At 43.5% G+C, this 22,083-nt stretch overlaps 7 protein-coding genes across 7 annotated transcripts; 5 read left to right on the top strand and 2 right to left on the bottom strand.

Annotated features, from left to right (window-relative positions):
* Positions 1-4,932: 4,932 nt before the first annotated feature.
* Positions 4,933-6,346, bottom strand: BDR25DRAFT_349720 (uncharacterized protein; the record flags this gene model as incomplete). The annotated part of the gene is made up of 9 exons (XM_033694588.1): positions 4,933-5,017; positions 5,426-5,448; positions 5,490-5,630; positions 5,665-5,700; positions 5,755-5,784; positions 5,830-5,918; positions 6,012-6,068; positions 6,101-6,143; positions 6,203-6,346. 9 exons carry the CDS (start codon positions 6,344-6,346, stop codon positions 4,933-4,935), a joined length of 648 nt encoding a protein of 215 aa, XP_033553484.1.
* Positions 6,347-6,940: 594 nt separating this feature from the next.
* BDR25DRAFT_339592 (uncharacterized protein) lies at positions 6,941-8,595 on the top strand. Its single transcript, XM_033693407.1, has 2 exons — positions 6,941-7,314; positions 7,362-8,595. The coding sequence occupies exons 1-2, from the start codon at positions 6,987-6,989 to the stop codon at positions 8,534-8,536; spliced, it is 1,503 nt and encodes a 500-aa protein (XP_033553485.1). The 5' UTR covers positions 6,941-6,986; the 3' UTR covers positions 8,537-8,595.
* Positions 8,596-11,630: 3,035 nt separating this feature from the next.
* BDR25DRAFT_310001 (uncharacterized protein) lies at positions 11,631-12,350 on the top strand (the record flags this gene model as incomplete). The annotated part of the gene is made up of 1 exon (XM_033691125.1): positions 11,631-12,350. One exon carries the CDS (start codon positions 11,631-11,633, stop codon positions 12,348-12,350), a length of 720 nt encoding a protein of 239 aa, XP_033553486.1.
* Positions 12,351-13,807: 1,457 nt separating this feature from the next.
* Positions 13,808-16,408, top strand: BDR25DRAFT_349723 (uncharacterized protein; the record flags this gene model as incomplete). Its single annotated transcript, XM_033694589.1, has 11 exons — positions 13,808-13,939; positions 14,029-14,114; positions 14,170-14,368; positions 14,404-14,517; positions 14,579-14,697; positions 14,731-14,757; positions 14,790-14,987; positions 15,057-15,161; positions 16,138-16,191; positions 16,224-16,296; positions 16,349-16,408. 11 exons carry the CDS (start codon positions 13,808-13,810, stop codon positions 16,406-16,408), a joined length of 1,167 nt encoding a protein of 388 aa, XP_033553487.1.
* A 24-nt stretch (positions 16,409-16,432) lies between these two features.
* Positions 16,433-17,171, top strand: BDR25DRAFT_349724 (uncharacterized protein; the record flags this gene model as incomplete). The annotated part of the gene is made up of 5 exons (XM_033694590.1): positions 16,433-16,517; positions 16,544-16,758; positions 16,794-16,891; positions 16,938-17,068; positions 17,125-17,171. 5 exons carry the CDS (start codon positions 16,433-16,435, stop codon positions 17,169-17,171), a joined length of 576 nt encoding a protein of 191 aa, XP_033553488.1.
* An 801-nt stretch (positions 17,172-17,972) lies between these two features.
* Positions 17,973-19,983, bottom strand: BDR25DRAFT_277931 (kynurenine 3-monooxygenase). Its single transcript, XM_033687646.1, has 3 exons — positions 19,664-19,983; positions 19,359-19,573; positions 17,973-19,313 (listed from the first exon to the last, which is right to left on the bottom strand). The coding sequence occupies exons 1-3, from the start codon at positions 19,767-19,769 to the stop codon at positions 18,192-18,194; spliced, it is 1,443 nt and encodes a 480-aa protein (XP_033553489.1). The 5' UTR covers positions 19,770-19,983; the 3' UTR covers positions 17,973-18,191.
* A 117-nt stretch (positions 19,984-20,100) lies between these two features.
* Positions 20,101-21,818, top strand: BDR25DRAFT_331370 (methionine aminopeptidase 1A). The gene is made up of 4 exons (XM_033692626.1): positions 20,101-20,489; positions 20,544-20,945; positions 21,001-21,547; positions 21,595-21,818. The coding sequence occupies exons 1-4, from the start codon at positions 20,349-20,351 to the stop codon at positions 21,714-21,716; spliced, it is 1,212 nt and encodes a 403-aa protein (XP_033553490.1). The 5' UTR covers positions 20,101-20,348; the 3' UTR covers positions 21,717-21,818.
* Positions 21,819-22,083: the final 265 nt, after the last annotated feature.

Consider the following 22,083-nt stretch of genomic DNA (forward strand, 5'->3'; position numbering starts at 1 on the left):
GATAGATGTTAACTAATTAATTGCCTCTTATGCAGGCAATTAATTAAGGGGGTGTTAACAAGGCAGGCTGCTAATAAGGAGCCTCCTCTGCGTAGCTACGCACGCGGTAGGTTTCTAATTGTGCGGCCTGTATTGTCTCCTCTGCGTGGCTACGCACGCGGTAGGCGAGTAGTTGCACAGCCTGTGTTAACAGGAGGCTCTAGGGCGCATAAAGGCTTAGCAGTAAGCCCTCTCTGTGTGGCTACGCACACAGCAGGTTGCTAATCTTGTCTTTGTGCAATTAGTTAATCTAAGGGCGCGCATAAGGCTTGCTCACCCCTCTCTGTGTGGCTACGCACATAGTAGATGTAAGCTTCTTTGTACCTTCTCTATGTAGCTACACACGCGGTAGGTGTAAGCTTCTTGTACAGTAGTAGTTTTATTAATCCTTATAAATCTGTCTGTTAAGGATAATATCCTCTACGTAGCTACACACGCAGTAAATAGTCTATTAATAGACTAATTAGTATTAGTTAACTTAAGTTTAATTAAATAAACATACGCCTAAAGGGCGTACTAAGAGGTAAGTAGGTAAAGATTTTCTTATTATTAACTACTGCCCTCTCTCTTTATACAAAGAAAGAGGGCTTTTAAGTACACATAGCCTCTAACGCATAGGCTAGATAGCTAACGTTTCAGGCAACCTAATTTAGCTGTACGCGTGTACAGACACAGCTGTACTTATGTACGGACAGTAAAGTGTTTTAGGCTATTATTATCTAGCCTTTATGCACTTACTTTATAAGTAATTTAGCAGTGTATAAACTATTTTATGTAAAGTTTTATACTAGAATAGTATAAAATCTTTACATAAGCAGGTATATAAAAAGGTGTATATAATAAAAAAATTTTTTTTTTTACTTTTTTTTTTTATCTTTTACTTTTTAAGCCTTACTATATAATTCCCTAGCTCTTTTCTTTTTTTGTATAGTGCTAACAGTAATAGATACTCCTGCCTGCACACACACACACACACACACACACATACATAGAGAGAGAGATGTCTTTTTAGCCTTCCTTCTCTACCTCTAGCGCTGTTAGTGCAGGCGTCTTTAACGTTCTTGTGCAGTCTAGTAGCCTAGAGCGCATTTATGTTACTTTTTTAACTAGTTTTACTACTAATTAGTAGTTTATTTAGTATCTTAGTATAAATATATAAATCTTTTAGCTTTTTTACTTTCTCTTTATATAAAATGCTAATTATAAATAGGCTAAGAAGTAGCATATAGCAGCTTTACTATTTTATAATATTAATGTTGTCTTACCTACTAGCACTAATCTGCAGCTGTAGGCAGCAAAGGTTATGTGTTATAAAAAGTACTTTTATGTAGTCTTAGTCTAGAGTTGTAGTTAGGTTCTAGCAACTCTATGTGCTTATTATTATAGTAGCACTACTAGTGCTTTTTTTTTATTAAGTGTTATATGTTAGCTAACTTCTAAGCTAATGCCTGCGCCTTATGTGTATAGTAGAGCTGTAGTCTGCATTGTGACTACTACACATAAGGGGTAGTGTGTTTTTCTTTTCCTGTATACTAGATAAATAAACTATCTTTTTTATATATCCTTCTTTTCTAATCTTATAATAAGAAAAATAAGTGTGTATAATAAAAAAAAATAAAAAAGATAGGCTTTATATAAAGGTGTTATTAGTCTAGTTAGTCTAGAGCATTTTTGCGCACAGGATCTAGCTAGTCTACAAATGCTTATGCATCTGCTAGGTTATCTTTACTATTAATCTACTTTATCTTAGCAATTTCCCTCTTCTTATATAATTTATAGAGCAACATAATGTTAATTATAAGTTACTTTTTACTAGTAGTGCCTAGCTTAACTAGGCAATTATACAGAAACCTTAAATCTGTGCAGATTACTACTAGAATTAGTAGTAGTTTAAGTGTTTATATAATTTGCTATAAAGTTGTACTAAGAGTAATTACATTATTAAACCCTCTAACTATTCTATATAGTTTACTAGTAAGGACACTTCTAGTTACTCTTTTACACTTAGTAAAATTCTAGTGTATAATGTTGCCTAGTATTTTAAAGTAGTTGCTTTACTTTATATAGTCTTTATTACTTAATATAATTAAGAATCTTAGCTATAAGCTAAAGTTCTTATTATTAGTAAATAATTTATTTATAAAAATAAATAGCTTTATATAATTAAGCTATAATAGTAGAAAGGTAAGACTACGCTTACTATTATCTATTTACTATTAGATTTATGCGTTAAGTATGTTAATGTTATTATATAAAGAGTCTATAGTTTGTGTAGTAATAAAGAGGTTAAATACTACCTCTAGTTAACATATAAATGCAATGTATACCTCTTTTACATGTTGCTTAACATATTATTATGCAGCATCTTTATTTTTTAAGTTAATTATATAAAGGTAGCTTACTTATCTTTTCTAAGTAAAAACTACTATGTTATGTGTAAGTTTAATTCTTTTACTATTAAACTTAATAGGCTACTTCTCTACTAAAATAGTTTTACTTTTTATGTAGAACTTTACCTTTTATAGTTTTTTTTTCTTTTTACATAAAATTTTTTATTATAATGCTTAAAGTGTTGTATAAATGCTTTTAGTTATGTCTAGAGCCTATGTTATGTATATAGTGCATATTTACCTAACTTTCTAGAATATCTAGAAAGATGTCTATGTATTAAGTTTTTTAAATATTTAGCTATTAACATAAATTAATAAAAATCTTTATTTTATTTATAAAAATATTATATAGTTAACTTATATAGTTATTATTTTTTTTATGCTTTTTAAAATTATATAATCTTATTTACTAAGAGTTTTTCTTTAGTAGTTTCCCTCTAGGGTAGAAGTTTATACAAGTTATAATGTAGTATAGATTGTGTAGGTGGTATTAGTAGTGCATACACTACTGCAGGCAGTGGTGTGTACAATTAAGGGTGTAGAGCAGGCGTTAGGTAGGGTAGCATGTATTGTTTATACAGTAATTAGTGTAGTGCTAGCTAAAGTATAAGAGCAAGTAATACTAGTACATTTAGTGTTAATAGCAGCATTATGTTTAGTCTGCTTCTATATAAAGCTTTATATAGTAATAGAGGTTATATATAAAGCTTTTTTAGTATAATTACTTTTTTTATGCTATATTATATAGCTTTTAGGCTTAGGTACTTTTAGTGCTTAGCTATAGTGTAATTCTTTTATTTTTTAGCACTTATATAAGCTTTTTTTTAAACATATAGCTAAGTGCTAAAAAGTTTTATAGTGTTTATTTTTTAAAATCTTTTATATATAAACTTAGAAAAGTAGCGCCTTTTTAAGTTATTATATATAAATTAGTAATTATATAACTTATATATAATTAAGTCTATAGGCTTATTAAAGCTTCTAACATGTTAATCTTATTATTCTAGTACTCTAGGCTAGTCTTATTTTATAGTGTTACCTTTAATATCTTTATGTCTTTTATAAGTTATTTATATAATAAGAATTATTCTTTATTTTTTTTATTATTACATAAAGTTATTAGTTGCTAGTAAGATTTTATTATAATAGTATAGTTAATTACTTTTTTAGTAAATTACATAGGTACTGCTGTTATTTAGCTACTAGGTTGTACAGCTTTAATAGCTTTAGTGTGCACTTTACACTATCTTCTTTTTACTTTATATAGTAGTAGAGCTTACTATATAATGTAAAGAATTAATCTACTATTCTAAAAAATAAGTAACTAAATAAAGTACTTTATAAAGTGTAAGTGCTTTATTATTACTCTTTCTAAAAGATAAGTAATAAAATAAAGTGCCTTATAAAGTATAAAGTTAATTACTTATGCAGTAAATTATACAAGTACTGCTATTATTTAGCTACTAGGTTATGTAGCTTTAATAGCTTTAGTATGCACTTTACACTATCTTCTTCTTACTTTATACAGTAGCAGAGCTTACTATATAATGTAAAAAATTAATATGCTATTATCTAGCTACTAGGTTATGCAGCTTTAATAGCTTTAGTGTGTGTTTTACACTATCTTCTTTTTACTTTATACAGTAGTAGGGCTTACTATATAATGCAAAGAATTAATCTACTATTTTAAAAAATAAGTAACTAAACAAAGTACTTTATAAGGTGTAAGTGCTTTATTATTACTCTTTTTAAAAAATAAGTAATAAAATAAAGTACTTTATAAAGTATAAGTACTTTATTATTACTTTTACTAATTTATAGTTAATTAAATTAACTATTAATTAGTGTTAAATAGGCTTTAATAGCTAGCTGCTTATAGTATAAGCACTTAAGTAGTAAGAGTAAGAGTAGTATATAGTGTGCATAGTGTATAAAGTAGGTAAAGTAAGAGTAACATGTTTCTAGTTTTATTACTCTTGTCTTTCCTCTGTACAGAGGAAAAGGGGGATATCTAGATGTTCGCGCACAGAGGTTCGCGCACGAGCATCATGTGACATAGATACGTGATCCTGCTCGTGCGCGATCGCTCGTATCCAGGCCGTGACGCTGCTGCTGCGTACGGACAGTAACTTAATTAAATTACTACCTTTTTTAATAGTTACAAAAGTAAATAAAACCTTGCGTAAAGAGCTATCTAAGTTTACTATTAATATAATATAGTAATTCTGCCTTTACAGCATAAGCGCTAGCAAAATTTTAAGTTATCTTAGCATTTCTAAGTTAACAGTTACATATAACATCTGCTAGCTGCGCAAGCAGCCCTAGCCTATCTATACAAAAGCCCTGCGTATAGGCTAGCCTCTAAAGCTTAATAAACACGCTAAAAGGCATTTAATTTACTAAGCAGTAAATAATCTTTTTACTACACTCTAAACTATTATAACACTGTCTAAGACCTACTGCTGCCCTCTAAGGTAGAGATTTGTTACTACTTATATACATGCTACTTGTTCTGTGCCTTGCTGCATCCGGCTGATCGTTCTTTGTCCATTCTGGTCCAATATGGCCGCAAGCGGCCAAGTTCGAGCCTGATCGCGACAATTAGAGTATGTTATTAATTATAATTAGCTTTCTAGTAAAATAATTACAGCCTTTTAACTTTAAAAAATATAAGCTCTACTAGAATGTTGTTAAAAGTAAGCTACTCTAGCTTTTAGATTACATAGATAAGAAGAGTAAAATAAGTCTCTAGTAGCTAGAATTAAACCTAGAAGCTCTTTAAAAGAAATTAGAAATTGCTAAAAATAATAACTACAATCTATAATTTACTCTTAACAGTGTACTACAACTATAGCCTGTCCTTAACGTTTTTCCCTAGCTTCTGTACATAAGTGGTCTCTATACAATCTGTAGCGTAGTTTGCAAAGGCTTACACGAAGCGTAGTACGCTACGTTGAACACGCTGCAGGCTATAGAATTAGATTTGCTGCTCTTACAGGGCGATAGTCTGGAGATTATGCTAGATTAATCAAAATCCCCATCCTCGCGCAAGAAACAGACGGCATCATTGCTCCTGATACAGTGAGGTTTATCATTCCGTTTGTAAGGAGCGCCATCAATCGGGAAACTCGCTTGGTCGAAGCATTGCTCTCCAAACTCCGACCGGGGTTTCCCGAAGATTGGACCTTGAGTACCTAGAGGCTACCGTGGGGATCATTAAGGCTAATGTTGTCACTGAATCGAATACTGATACGTTTGAAAGAGCGGAGTTCTATGACTAAGGCAAGATACTGCATGTCTTCACTTAGTTACTGTAGAACATGACAGGGGGGCGATTCAGGACAGAATTTACACTCTGTCAGCCTTCCGCCCATCCCAGCAAGAGGTTTAACAGATAGACTTTGCTTTGGTTATCTTCCACGTTATGCGATAACATGTCGTAACCTTTCAGGGCACGAGTTTTTAGAGGAGTCATGTAGGTATTGTGGACTGAGGGTCCGAGGAGCATGTGATTTATATAGTATTGTGGAACGCCAAGTCCATGGTGGATTGGGCAGCCCTCCGGTTTCTACCTGCTGTTACTTGTCGTAATGATGACGGGGTTGGAAAACCCAATGGCCAGTGCGTGCCAAGATACTCCTCAATTAGTCAGCATAAGATTCGAACCCAACCTCGCTCATTGTGTTCCTGTTTCTCTGATCTGATCACTCCTCGCTCATCCACAAGAATCGCGAAACCTGAATCTTAGCTGCAGGCAGAGTGGCGGAGATCACCCAAGGCTCTTTTTCGTTCTTTCTGGAGTGCTTAGAAGGAGACCAGATGCCTCCCATCTGGAACACGCTGTGTCTCGCATCCGTCGCATATCCTCTCTGACCTTTTTTCCAAACTCTGACTTCTGGGCCCTCAGTGATTGCCATGTTCCATAGAAAGTCGTGCGAAGAATGATACATATATGGCTCGCCCCGTCTCGTTTCATTTACCATTTCTATGGCCCGTCTTCCCCGGTTTTCATATCGTACAAGAGAAATCTCCAAACTATTATCTATGGTTCTCTAACAGTACGCGACGGATAGCACGACTCTCCGGAAACGTTTGCCCAGAAGTGAGGGATTTTTGTTCTGCTGACCATTTCAATAACAGCGTGCTCTGATGTAAGCCTTATAGGGCTGAAGGGTAAGTTCTCTGACAACACATGTTTTCGATGACCTTTTTCAGTCAGGGGTCATTCCCTCTTCTCGCCTCCGATTTCTGTCTTAGCCTAAGGAGCCTCACCGAGCAAGGCACCCTGGACAGCGGTGGACGCCCTCGTCCGGAGGAAGTTTGAAAACTTCCAAGGCAAAACCGAACAAGCTACGCCCTCGAGAAGGCAACGACCGGTCAAGCATGTGCATATCCCGATCAAATTCGGTGGCTTCATGCATAATCGCCCTCTAATCTGTTCTTATGATCAACTGATAATATTAATTAGTATCTCCTCAACCAGCTGGCTTTTCAAATAGATATTCGTCTCTCGCTTTTTCCTACCCTAATAGCATCTTTTAATACACGTGAACACACATGGACCCGCCTCTTCGGTACTGGACTGGGGAAAGTTGGCCGGCTGCTCAACTCCCTCAAGCGCAATTGGCCAATGCACCTCCACCATCTCTTAGCGTTCATCCAGATCCAGCTCGATCCCGCTCGGCCAACGGCGGAGATCTTCCGCAAACTCAGGGACATCCTTCACACATCGCGCCCGCATCTGGGCATTTAGTGCAGCAAAGCCAATGCTCCGATTCACAGCTAGACCAGCACATACATTCACTGCTTACTCACGTTCCCGTGGACAAGAAGCGACTCATTCTACAACTAGTCCAAAGCATTGCATCACCCCAACCAGTCTCCAGTGAGTCTCAATTTCTGCATCTATTCTCGAATGCTGACAATCATGAGATCCTTCAACTGGCACTACTCCCCCCCCTATTTCGAAAGCTGTTTGCGAACTGAACGAGCCTCAAGTTTCATATTACGATGCTAGAAATTATCGGCCGCAATCCCAAATAGACGATCATTCTATGTCATCACCATCTGATCCCCCTGCAAATGCATTTGATGATCACGAGATGTTGGATAGGATCTTCCAGGGACTCCATACTCTAACTTCTGTAGACTCTGCTCAGTCCTCTGTGTACTATCCCCCAAGTAACACTGATGATTCTGGTACATCTTTCCAATACCCGAATGCTTCGTATCAAGCAATTCCCTCCCAGAGATCTCTAAGCTCGTCGTATCTAGTGCATTCTCATCAAATGCAACAATTTGGCCTGCCCCAAGATAATCGTACCTCACAACATAGAGGACGCTCAGGGTGCAACTCTGTGCAATCCTACGTGTCGTACGGCTCCCAGGTCGCAAATCCAAAACTGCGTTGGTCATCCTCAACCTCCAACAGTCGTGGGAGTAAAGGATCCAGCTTCGCATCCGACGCCTCCATCTCCTATGTCCCAGGCGGAACTCTGCAATCAACTATGTCTAGTGGGAGCTTTACCTGTCAATACGCTCCTTGCGATGGCATTTTCCCAAGGAAGGGTGAACGAGATCGACATGAACGCAGTCATTGCGAGCACAACCCAAATAAGACTCGCTGGACCTGCCTTCTAGATACATGCACACTTCATTGCATAGTCCCTTGTGCGCAAAAGTATCACTCGCTCCCTTTTCAAGCGCCTCGCGATGACAAAATGAAATTACACTTGGAGAACTGGCACGGCTGGAAAGACTTTGCACCAAAAGATATCCCGAAATCATGGATGTGGCCTTTTTCGAGAAGCAAAAGAGGCTCAGGTTGGGTATGTGCTTTATGCAAGGAAGAATTTGGATCTTGGGAGCAAGATTGGAAACGGATCAACGAGCATGTCATGGCCTGTGAATTGGGAATCGAAGCGCGAGCTGTGCGGTTTACGACAAGGCGACAGAAAAGAACAGAAGAAGAATCCTTGGTAAGGGCGATGAAGAGAACAAGCATAGAAAGTCCAGCCCCAGGCAGACATGTGGCGGTGGAAGAGAGGGTAGGAGAGCAGGATGGAGCTGAGGACGGTCTATATGGGCCAGATGAGGACTACGTTTAATCTTTGCAGTACCAGACTATCATTGGGGAACGGTAAAGAAATGGCGACTGCGTACCCCTTCTCTTACAGAGGGAGGTGTGAACTAATGCAGAAATAATCTTTTGAATTGATACGAACTAGTTCTCTCTCTAACACATCTCCTCCCCTTAAGAGTCTCTACTGTCCTCTCTAGGTCATAGTATCTAGGCTTCAATGGCAACAGTCACGTAAGGGTCACTGTTTCCAGCACCTTTACATGGATATTCCTCTGCTAGCCTCAGCTAGGTTGCATCGGTACAAAAATCTAGGTATAACCTTAGGTATGAATAATTATCTGTATGATTACAGGAAGCAGAAGAGCCAAGATGACCCTAAACGATGATGGGCGAGTAGGTATACCGAGGCTGGACCTACACAAGGAGGCTCTTTCCGACAATTCTCTTCCTTGAGGAGTTGCACCACCTGCCCCATTTTCAGTCTTCAGACTCTCTCGGCAGAGGAGGGAAAGCGCCACCAACTCGTCTACTACAACCCACAACACTCCTCTCTTAATCCTCTTCCCAACCAGGGTCTTATTCAATCCACGGATCTCCTTCATCAGGAGCATCTACCACCGCCCTAACATCTTCCCTCAGCCCCCCCTTCCCCGGCGTAAACACTCTCCAACCAGTCCCATATAAATCGGTTTCATCTCACCCCCCATGGCTCCAACTTAGTTGCCACGAGCATTCCGAAAAGTAGATACCCACCTTCCCTTCCATTGTTAGTACCTACACTTCGGGATACCCCTCTCCTCAATCTCGCCCAGGGTCTCGTAGAAGATACGCGTGAGATCTATGACATCCATGTCCTCCTCGTTCACTGCCATCCACTTAATATAGAAACGATGTTCGACGGTACTCTCAATAATCTCGCATTCAACAAGATATTCGTGGAAGTCGTTGAAGATGCCGTGGCCGGTGGTCGGGTCCTTATATCCAGGATCCAGGATCCAGATCTCCGATCTCCACGTTCATATGTGAGCATTCAGGGAGGGTGAGTGCAGATATACCATCCCATTGAAGTAGCTGGGTGTGACAAGAAGGGCATTGGTCTTTCTCGGTTTGGATGCGTGTTGCCTACCATATGAGACATTCATAGTGGATCCAGTGCCCGCACGGTACGTACGAGAGGAACAATTGTGCAAGGAGTGTTAAATTCCTAGCTTGCTTCCAGCACAGTCCAGTTGCAGACGCCGCAGCGGACGTCTGGGTTTGGGGGTGGTTGTGGACTTGTTGATTCAGCATTAGGTGATTGTCTGTATAGCGCATAATGGACGGGAGTGAAAGGCTCGGCGGAGAGTTAAAGAGATAATTTAGAGTGGTGATTGCATCAAACTGGATTGAAGGGACGCCTCGGTGGTGGAAGTGGTTGGCTGTATACTCTTGAGCTGCTGCCTTACGAGGTTCATCTCGTTGGTAGGTTGTATAAGTGCACGCGGTTTATTCTACCTTTGGGTTAATATTCGGACGGGAACTAGGGAGGCGTCATTTAGCTGGAGGTCCTGTTTATTGGATATAGTTTTGTAGGGCTCCAAGCCCAAGGTTGGCAGCCCTATGGGAGGAATGACGGGGTGAGAAAAGTAGCTTTAACGACGAATCGCGAGGAGGAATTGGCCACTCTTCGGGATCTAGAGATATATGCTAACTTCATCCTTCACCAAATTTACGTTGTCAACATAGCTCATGTTTAGGGACCCTTCATCTCCGCCTTCAAAGCATTGCTCAGGCGCACATTATGCCCGAGTACTTTCTCTCTATGTTGAGTCACTCCCTTTAAATATATCGCAATCCCGCTAGGTTTAATCAATCATAAACTTAAGAGATATATACCTCCTGAATGGCGACCACATCATCTTCAAGCTCTGTCACGGTTGAGGATCTTGTAGATCAACACTACACCTTGGTTTCCGCATCATGCGCCAAGACAACTGACTGATATGTGATATATACACTCTGCTGCAGCCAAATCAATATCTGCACCAATCCAGACACGTGCTGTTACTAAGGATGCAACCCATTTCTTGAAGAGTTCGTGATCTTTCAATACCCTACTAGTCTATCCCGATGTATTATTTACTTAGCCTACTAGTTTACTACATATCCGGAGAATGAGGTCAAGTTAACCAGGTCCTCAAGCCATTATGCTACGGCTGGAAGGGCTGTGAATGCTCAGTGTGGAATTTGGCGAATAGAGAAGATGATTTAATACAGGAGTTCTTGGAAGCTGTCTACGAGGAGAGACTGGCTCCAATCGCAATGCAATGCAGCGAAGTAGCCAGAACATTACTCTGGCCTCTCTACCTCAAATAACTGGATATCTGGCTGCAAGTTTCCAAGATTCCGTAAATTTCTATTTGGGAAAGAATTTTAGGTCTTGTGACTCAGTGTCCGTAGCGCGTTAATACAACTGCTCTCTTACTATGTGCATGCCGCTACCAAAGAATTTCAATCCGTGACAGTTCTCCATCGCTACCCCATTGCCCTCTGCTGCATTTATATTAATGAAACCCTCAATTCAATCCAAATATTTGACAACTAGTAAGTCACTGTGTATGACTACCACTCTCGTATCCTAGCGAATGAAATGGGGCACACGTTCGTCTATGCACTTACACAAGGGCTTCAAAGAACAGCAACCGCAGTAGCGGAGAAAGTGGCAGAAGCAAACTCACAGCACCACCTAGCAGCGAGCCCCAGAATATTTCGCCAAACATATTGCGCATATCGGGAAGTATCTTCACTCGCAGAAGGTGGCGTAGCATTTCAAATTTGCTTGCTTAATTGACAAGTAATTGGCAGCAGTAGCTAGGAATTCCAAGTTAAGCATTCTAAACGGAGTGTGTCTAAAAAAGAATAATCTTGAGTGAATGGAATTATCAACACCCTGTGTTCCTTGTTCGTCATTTCCTTGTGAAGAGGTGCACTTTACTTACGGCAACGCTTGCGTTTCATTCACCAGGTCTGCCTCAAACGGGCCTCTAACATCAGACAGATAAAGTTAGACCCGCAAGAATGGTAATACTTCTCCAACGTTTTAACAATACAGCCTACCGAACGCAAACCGAGATAGCAAAATGCCACCAATAGATGAACCTACGATTCAAAGATATATCCAGTCAACTACTGCTGTTGATGCGAACGATCTCCCTGAGTCCGATCGCAACTGCCCTATTTGTCGCGAGCCGTACGGCCGTTGGGGACGTAATCATTTACCCATCCGTGCTGGCGAAGAATACCCTGTTCGCGTGCTCAGCGAGAACCCAAACACATTATGTCGGCATGTATTTGGAACTCAATGTCTCGGCAACCATTTCAGATGTGGTGGGCCTTGGGCTACAAGATGTCCGATTTGTAGAGAGATATGGTTTCGCCCACTGGAAGGCTGGCCGTTGGCGAATGCTCCTGTTGCTCTTACTCCTTCTGCTCTTACTCCCGCTGCTCGGGCGCCAGCTGCTACAGGTGAGCATAACTTGGCGCCGGTCCGAATTAACCTACCACTCCATTACAATTTGAGGATCATGGGCGCTCCTGAGCCAGTACCGATTCACGATGCTCCAGAAGTAGTGCAGGGTCCGCAAACAGACCCGGAAGATTCGCCGCCTCTACCCCAGGAGCATGGACTGTCCAATAGAGGGAGACTGCATCGAACACTTGGATTCCTTGAGCGGATGCTACCTGAATTCGAAATTGACGATTGGGATGAGGAAACGACGCAGCGTGTATCGCAGTTAGATATCGCAGTCGAGAGACTCTGGATGCAGCTTGAGGATGTGAGAAGGAGAAGGAGTGGCTAAGACGTAAACTTCACGAACAGTATTGTTATGGAGGACGTCATAGTCGATGTTTCAAGTTGGATGTTCATGCCCCAATTGTGAGAGTGCATGGACCGACATAGGCCATAGGTTCCACAATGTGAAATAGTTGCAGGGTCTCGCCTTGATACACGTGATGTATAATATTTTATCGTGTCCCAAGAGGTTTTATTGGGGAGATATTGGGCGCCTATACCCCTTTCTATGAATATAGTGGTGGCTATGAGAAAGGGAGTTCGTGACGTGTCTTGCGTGGGCCACGAATTAAGCATTAATGTGGAACTGTAAAATCCTATGCACTGTTAGAGACCCCTCGGACACGTGAATAATGCAAAGCAAAATTGATATACGTACCCTAATTATTCACATATCAGCTCTCGTTCTATTCAATACAGCCGGCCATGCACTTTGTTTTCCCATTGCCTCTCCATCTATCCTACACATTCCATAATACCGATCATTATCCACCTCGCGATGGCAACCCATCAACGAATTCCCGAACCCATGATATCCAACTTCCTCACTAACCATACTATCCCCGTTTCATTATCTTCTATATCCCCCTGTTCTCTCAACTGCTCCATATGCTCTTGCGCGTACGTAGAACGCGACACCCGTTGGGTGCACCCGATACTTCCTGCGGACACTCACGAATATCCCGTGCAGATAGTCAACTCTGGAGAATGCAGGCATACATTCGGTCGTCTTTGCCTTGAAACTCACATCCGCGCTCGTCAACCTTGGAGCCACCGGTGTCCAATATGCCGCGCTGTGTGGTTCCCGAGACCATTTGCAAGAAGGGAGAGGATAATGCAGAGTCTCGACGCTGGGCTACTTCTTGTACGAGATCTTCTTAGCCAGAAAAACGTCGATCGGCCTAGGCTTCTGCAGTTGGAGGAAGCTTTGGAGGAAGCTTGGAATGATTTTTTGAGTCCCGGATGGATTTGATTCGGTCATGGAACTTCAGTTAGATCATGGAAAGCAAAGGAAATTGCTCATAGGATAAAGCTACAAAGTAACGCACTGAATAAGAGAAATTATCTTCCCTATAAATTCACCAAGAAAATTTATCACCAGGCGCACGACTTTGGGGTCTAATTGAGTTTTCCTTCGTTAGTAGTACTTGTTTTTAATACAGCCAAGACCTGGGATGAGGGAGAAAGCTTTTCGAACTTAGGATATCTAAATGACATCAAGCGTTTGCTCCATCTCTTTGTTCCGCCATTCTTCAATACTCCATGTCTCCTTCAAGACACAGCCGTGGAATCCTTTGTCACTCTCATCTATCACACCTTGCTGTAGATCTCAATTCCCTCCTCACATCCACCCCGGAGTCCGACACTGTTCATCGTAGATACCGCTCGGGCCTACAACCCACCTCTAGAAGCAACGATCCGTCTAGCTCACTGATTTCGATTGCTTAAAATTGTGAAGAGGAAATGGTAGTACGAAAGGTAGAAGAAGTCAGGAGAGTGGCTGAGGTTTACCGCATTTGGGTTAGGCGTGTGATCGTGCATCATATCTCGTGGAGGATATTAGGAGTCGGTTCCCAAATATTCCTCTTAGAGAACGTGCGGTATTAAGATTCCTAGTTGTCTTAAAATCAGCCATTCTTTGAGATCTAATGTACCATCAATTGCTATTCAGAAACAATCCACAGTATATGAGCAGCAGGATAGCAGCACATGAAGACAAACATGGGACAGACAACAGGACTCCAGACTTTCTCCATGCAAAAATTGATGAGTACAAGACTATTTGATTGAAACCAGTATGAGAGTAATAACAGTTGACTTGAAAGGAAACGACTTGGCTACAGCCGAAATATTAATCAAGATAGATACCTGCGCGAAGCTAATGTCTCACAAGAGCATGTGACGGTCTGCGCTTCTAAGTCCACAGTTCTCCATGCCCCGATCAACACGTCGTTTGAAAGTCTCCTCGCCCACGCTGTCGTCGCCGGCGTTCACTGCTCAAACGCACTCTTCTGTGTTAGTAACGTGCCGGGCGCGAGTCACCGCCCTCGCTCCAATAGCTGGTCACCCGTGACACCCTGGCCTTCGTGGTGCGACTCTGCAACTTTCACTGCCAGAAATACATGGCGGCTTTGACGGCCATCTTTCTAGTCAACGTTCACGATTTTCCCTCGGTCCACTGACAACTATGACAAAAACGATGCGATGGAACCTTCCACTCGGCGCACTCATCAGTACGAGGCCCCTGATATGGCCACCCGCAACTCTGCCGGCCTCCTAGGTGCGGCCAACAATTCAGCTACTAGTACGCCATCGCCAGACTCTCCCCAGGATGGCACCAACCTTGCCGATGCGTTGGCAAGAATCCAAGCTCTCTAAGATTCCAGCAACACTAGCCCTCTCAAGCGCCAGCCGTGAGAGACTAACCCACCTTAACTACTCCAAGAAGCAGGGCTGCCAACAGCCATTCAGCGAATTGGACATCGTCGTCGAATTCTCGCCAAGCTCTCAACGATCTTGTCAATGCTGCTTTTGAAGAAGAATTGCCGGCGAGATTCCGAGCTTCCATGGTTTCTGGCCACGAACTTTCCTTCGTTCGAACACGAGCTCGATGGATCGAGCCACTGAAACGACTCCTGGAAACGTGACTGCGAACGAATTTAGGAGGCTACCGGCTATTAAGGTACAGAGCGTCGTCCGTACTACGGTTCAGAGAAACCGCCCCCTTGGCCAAGTCCAGGACTTCCAACGGGCCGTACTACGGTCTGTACAAAGAGAACCGTAACGGTCACGTGTTTAGTACGAACCTACCGAGTTCGTGAGCCACACCGTACGTTTAATGATGCCCTAGGTACAGTACGTAGCAGGAGCATATTACCCTTTAGGAAGTTTTTATAGTGATTCTAGAGATGTAAGAGGGCTCTAGGAAGCAGTAGGCTTATAGGGAGCGTCTATGGGCTTTCTAGGGCTCTAATTAGCTAAAAGTTTTGTAAGGACTACATTGCAAGGCAATCACACACTGTTAAAGGTGTAGGCTTATAGCGCAGGTTTAATGCTCTTAGAGAAACAGTGCAAGGTAATCTGCCTCTAGCTCTGCTGTAAGTGTTATAAGCAAGGCTCTTAAGAGGCTTTAAAGGTGGTAGATCTAAGCGAGCATAAGGTTAACTTTAATAGAGAGTGTATGGCATATATACTGTTCTGTACGCAAAATTAACTGTTGACTGATTATTCGCACCTTTTGGTTGTATTGGCGGTGGTACAGAGCCTTGTCCTTACAGAGAGCTCTTACCTAATAGCGTACAGCCACTGCAGCAACCTTGTTGTGAGGGTGATATCATACACTATAGCAGGAGGGTCCTCTGCACAGTGCCTTACTATAGTTAACTAATAGAGGCAAACTAACCTATATTATTCTCTTTAAGCTTGCTCTTAATTTCCTTACTATCCTAGCTACTATTTGTAAGTGTAAGAAGTATTTAGTGTAGCTGGTTATATAGTAACTAATAATTAGGGCGATTTAAATTTAGAAGAACTAGCTAATGTATAAACTCGTAAGCAGCTAGCTTTTAAACCTCTCTACTTTTATTTCTAAAAAGAATTGGTTATCTTATAGCTAATTAGACCTTAATTCTATGTCTTTAGAGACCTATAATCTTAGCTGTTTTAACTAGAGTATAGTGTACTCTAATTAAATTGTACTACTTGTACAGATTACATACGCTGTAGCAGTTATAATATGTACACCCACCTCTCCTCCCTGTTGTACGAACGTACACAAAATCTCACCCGTACAGGCCTCAAAATCGCCCAATCGTACAGTACTACACCTTGTTGGAAGCGCTGGCCAAGTCCGGGGTGAATCCCCACCACATCCCCGCAGCCATGTGGATCCAGATCTTGAGGCACAAGCTCCTGCGAACGTAGCGGAGTTCCTGGCTCACGACGCCATGTTTGTCCCCCACTCGCACTCTACGCTAGGGTGAAGTCACCTGCATCATTCCCCAGGTCAACTTCGGTGAACGCGAACCAGAGTCACCATCTCCAGTGATTGCGGAGTACAACTGAGAATCTCTCTGTCATACTGCAGCCATGTCTTTGGAAACATGTGTCTCGTCACCTAAATCCTTAGTGGTCAAGCTCCAGGCTCTCGCCATTGCCCGCTCTGCAAGGGGCCGTTCTGGAAGAGGGGAAGGGCTTGAGTAGGAACCGGAACCGCGCTTGGTTCGCTAACTCACCACATCTTCAGTCTGGTTTCCTCAATGCTCCTACGCGTACTTTTACCGGCGTTTGTCCCCAACCCAGTGCCGCATTACTCGGGGAATTTAGCCGAATATATGGAGAATTTATCAGTGAGGCGATCGGTAGCATGTCACCACTTGAACCCACCCCCGCCTCCTTACTCTGGAGGTCAACAGGTACAGCGTTTAGGGTCGGCGCCTGCTCACTCTAGTCCCACTCGCGTCCCGCCTCAAGTTTTGGACGCACTCATGACCCTGAAACCAGTGCCTTCGACTTCTTTGACGACTATGATGGCAATCCCGATATACCGTGAGCGAAGATCTACGAGGACTAGCACCCGCATCCGTGCAGGAAGGACTGTCGATCTAACAGCTAATGATGAATGCGAACGGCGGGTTTCTAACTGGAAGCAAAGTTTAGGGCAGGTGGCTTCTGCACAGAAACAAGATGCTGGTGGTTACAATAGTCTGCTGATATGCATGTATGGTACTGTGTAATTTGGGGTTGTTCTAAGTCTGCCTGGATGACAATGATCTGGGTAGCATTTAGTTCTTCTCAAATGAGAACACAGGAAACTTACGTGGAATAACTCAGATATACCAATTTAAGCGTATCTAAATGTTTCGCAAGACCTAGAGGTGTTGTGATTTTTCAACAGATGTTTCACGGTTATTCTAAGTCTCGTCAGATCAAATGATGGAATTAGTTTCGTTGAATGTTAGTTGGTGATCTCAGGAGCAACTATGTTTCTTTAACAGCGCGTTGTTTAATCCAGTGACGTGTTGCTGCACCTACCTGCATGGGAAGTATGTTACCCATAGCCGTCAATCTTGTCGTGTCGGTGTTTGCAAGCAGGACAGAAGAGCTTATCTGACCTCGCAAACCTTTTCACCTGGGCATCTTCAGCCACTTTTTATGTTCCTCTTCCATCTTCCATCTGCAACCCTCCTCTAAACCTCAAACTTCACCCCCAGCCCCCCAAATCTCCTCCCCCGTCCCCATCCTCACCCCCCTCCCTCCCTGCCTTCCTCTACCCCCGTACCTACTACATTCCTCCCACCTTACTCCCCAAATCTGAAAGAACCTGCAGTATATGCCAGCAACCTATCATCGCCGTGCAATCCTATACAACAAAATACATGCTCCTGCATTCGCCTCGGCATCTTGTGAGGATTGATTTTATGGCCTGCGGCATACACTTGGGTGGACGTACTTTAAGAGATATTTGAAAGGGTGTGTGGATTATATCGTAGGGGAGAAGGGATTTAGGCTGCTGGGGAGAGAGGGAAGTAGATAGAGGTGGATAGGAGATGCGGGATTGTAGTAGTACGCTAAATTGCGGTACTTGGTAAGACAGGAAGAGAATTTGGCAGCTGTGCTGGAAACGTATCGAGCTCACTGAATGAACGTTGAGATTAGCTATCTTGAATGTAGCTCCCCCCGTCAGAGGAGGAAATCTTTTGAGAACGTAAAGGTTTTGATTCAAAAGAAATACATCCCCGCCATGTACATTGGCTCTATAATGGACTTTTATGAACTTAGTAGCATTTCATGTACAATGAGGCAAGAGAATCCGACCTCGACCACCTCCACGTACTGTATTCTGTTCCTAGGGATTCCCAGTCATTCGCCTCGCGACGAAACAAATGGAACGTAGTATCGACATCTTCATCCGAGAAGCTGCCCCTGTCCGTACAAACCAGAAGCTAGAGCCAATGACTGAGGCAAGCACCAATCCAACAACTCCGTTAAGAATTCTAGCTTGCCTTTGCGACGCTTTCTGGACTTCAGAGTATCGCATATTACTGAAGGTTATCCGGGAATACTGGGTTGCCCATCCAGTGCTCGGCACGTACAGATCTAGGCTTTCTTCAATCCACTTGCGGAATAGGTACATCGGTCGTTTGACATCCGTAGCCATTTCTCGGTAATTGCGGAGGGCGAGGTCATTGATGGTTTGGGCGTCCGGGGCCCGTTGTTGTGTGTATTCTTGGAGTGCCTTTGCTCGATCATTGGGATATTTGTCTAAAAATTCGAATAAGACTCGGACGTCTTCAAGGCCGGCGTTCATCCCTTGTCCATAGAATGGTACCATCGCGTGTGCGGCATCCCCGACTATTACCCCCGAAGTGCCGAAGTGGTATGGACTGCATTTGATGGAGATGAGCGGCAAGTGTTGATTTGTACTGTACTGCTTGCGTAGTTCATCTTCTGTGATGAGGTCTGGCACTACTCCCGGGAACTTGGAGTTGAAGTATTCAACCACCTTTCCCGAAGCATCGAGTTGCTCAAAGCCCGATCGAGTCAAGAAAAGTGTTGCAGTAAAGGTTTGGTCGAGATTTGGGAGGGCAATGAACATCGATTCATCCTGAGGCCAGATGTGAAGATAATTTGGTGGCAACCTAAAATCACCCCTCTCAGTTGGCGGAAAGTGAAATTGACACCAGAGCTTGTCGATGTACTCCTGTTGATATGCCATGGGCACAAACTTCATCAAGTGGTATCGGACTGCTGAGTGAGCGCCATCAGCGCCAATCATGAAGTCGAAACTCAACTCGATTTCGGTCCCTCCCGCAAGATCTGGATTCTCATGGCGCTCAAACCAAGCTAGGTTCTTCCTAAAATCAACACCCACAAGCTTGTGGTTGAAAAAGAATCTGACGTTGGGCATGGCCTCTAGGTAGTCTAGAAGGGTCTTGTTGAGGCCTGTCCGGTCCATAGCCAGGAGATTCTACCCTGTTGAGTAACACTACCTCTTTGGACACGGCGCACTTACTTTGCCTCGGGCATCGTACAGCTGCGGCTCTCGAACATATTTCCCTTGTTTGCGCAGGTGGATCATTCGACCATGCATAGGAAATGTCTGCCCAAGCACAGAATCCGCAATTTGGGTGATTCCGGATCTCCGCAAGGAGTTGATGCCTCTCTCCGATAAAGCCAAGTTGATGGACTTGGAGAAGTTCAGAGGGACAGTATCGGGATCTCGAAGGTCTTTAAAATATCAGCAGTGCATACATACGGTCTTAGTATGTACTCGGCGAAGCCTCAACAGTTACCTCAGAACAAGGAACACAAACCTACCAGGTCTAAGTTCATATATCTCAACCACATCTCCCCGTGCTGCTGCATACAGTGCGGCGAGTGATCCCACGGGACCTGCTCCCACAATCACCACCTTTTGGGGCATTTCCCAGCGGAGACGAGAAAGGCGAACTATTTCTGAGAAGAGGTATCTACCGATAAAGGGTGGAGGTGAAATAAGGTGGCGATTTGTGCAGAGAATTGGTCCGCGGCCGGATTGAATCAAGCATCAATCGATTATCAAACCATATTTACGGAAAACAAGTCCAGAGGCTGACTTGTATCAGTGGTATTGAATGTCGGAGATGCTGGAAGATGATGAGCAGCTAGGAAAAGTCCTTAGAGTTTGCATGGGACCACAAAGCCTAGGCCCTTGGGCGGGAGTATGAAATCCCGCCCCGCTCCGCCCCGCCTTTATCGATCAAACGCTGGAAGGCTTGGAATTCGGCTCGGCGCACGTGGCTCATGCCAGTCGGAGTCCAGACCTTTCTCCGACTTAAACAGTCGGCATTCCACATTTGACCACCTTCACCACAGCCTTTGCACGGAGTCCGGAGTAGATTGAAGCGGACCTTGTCCACGCTCCTTTAAAAGAAAGATTCGAACCTACTTCACTGACATCCATTACTTCACATTTCTCCCACACAAACGCGCCCCTAGAAATCCAGATTTTTCACAAACTGTTATGGCTAGAGAAGTGTCTGCTCCGCGCAAGTGCACGGGCAAGGATTGCGAGAACGATGCCAGCCAGCTTCAGTGCCCTAACTGTCAGAAGCTGGGGAAGGAGAGTTTTTTCTGCTCTCAAGACTGCTTTAAGCGCAACTGGGTACATAGTAAGAACAGTCATAGTTAGCAGGATTAGATACTAACTATGCTGTAGGCCGAACATAAAAAACTTCACAAGTCACAAAGTAATATACTCCGTAACATCATCCCACCCAAGGTAGTTTCTCACCCCGACCCAGCTACTGGCCACTTCAACCCTTTCCCCACGTTTCCCTTCACCGGAACACTGAGACCCGTATACCCTCTGTCGCCTAAACGGCAAGTACCAGCGAGCATACAACACCCAGACTATGCGAAGGATGGCATACCCCGCTCAGAGCAGGTCTTCGTGGGAAGGAATAAGATCACAATATTGGATGCGAAACAAATAGAAGGCATGCGCAAGGTTTGCAGACTGGCGCGACAAGTCTTGGATATCGCAGCTAGGGAGGCGAAGCCCGGAGTGACGACCGACTATATCGATGAAATCGTCCACAAGGCGTGTCTGGAGAGAGATGTGAGTCCCGTTCTGCACACTCGGTGCGGGGGGGATAGGAGCTTACTGTTTGCAGTCTTACCCCTCGCCCTTGAACTACTGTCATTTCCCCAAGTCTGTATGTACGTCACCAAACGAAGTCATCTGTCACGGCATACCGGATCAGCGAGTTCTCCAGGATGGCGATATTCTCAACATCGACGTAACACTATATCATGGTGGCTTCCACGGTGACCTTAACGAGACATATTACATTGGGGACAAGGCGCTGGCAGACCCGGACTCGGTGCGGATAGTGGAGACAGCACGGGAGTGCCTCGACAACGCTATTGAAATTGTGAAACCAGGCATGCTGTTCCGTGACCCCGGCAATGTCATTGAGAAGCACGCAAAGACGAAGAATTGCAGCGTCATCAAGACCTATTGCGGGCACGGAATCAATCAGCTATTCCACTGTGCGCCGAATGTTCCACACTACGCCAAGAATAAAGCGGTCGGACAGGCCAAACCTGGAATGTGTTTCACTATCGAGCCAATGATTAGCTTAGGAACGCATAGGGATAAGACCTGGCCGGACGACTGGACTAGCGTAACACAGGATGGTACCCGAACAGCACAATTCGGTATGTTGCTAACTTGGATCGTGTATATCTAAGCTGATTAGTCCTAGAACACACATTGCTTGTTACGGAGACTGGGGTAGAAATTCTGACGGCGAGGTTTCCAGACTCCCCAGGCGGGCCGGTTCCGATGCCTGGAAGTACGAACGGAGAGGCAGTCGTAGCCACATAAAGAGGGGCCTCGACCCTGATGGGGGCATTTTAAGATATCATTATTGACAGATACCACCATCGTTACAATTGCCTGCAGGCAAGAACTATGTTTGAATGTGCCCAATTGTCAGTGATCTAGCTTCGTGGCCAGGCCTTGGCATTATGCTTGCTTGCTACACGAAACGAAACAGCCACCCGCTCCGAACTATGGATCTAAGCCGAAGTTCTCCGTACATCAATTTAATCACTCGACTATCAAATGTCCCGATTCCCCAGCATGCCAGTGAGCTCGCAGAACATTCATCTGCTAGCATCGCTCCCATGCGAAGCTCGGCTAGCGGGGGCCGCATTGACCACCTTCCGGCCGCCAACTGAAGCACGAAGGC

Source organism: Lindgomyces ingoldianus, assembly GCF_010093535.1.
Source record: "Lindgomyces ingoldianus strain ATCC 200398 unplaced genomic scaffold BDR25scaffold_3, whole genome shotgun sequence".
Classification (NCBI taxonomy): domain Eukaryota; kingdom Fungi; phylum Ascomycota; class Dothideomycetes; order Pleosporales; family Lindgomycetaceae; genus Lindgomyces; species Lindgomyces ingoldianus.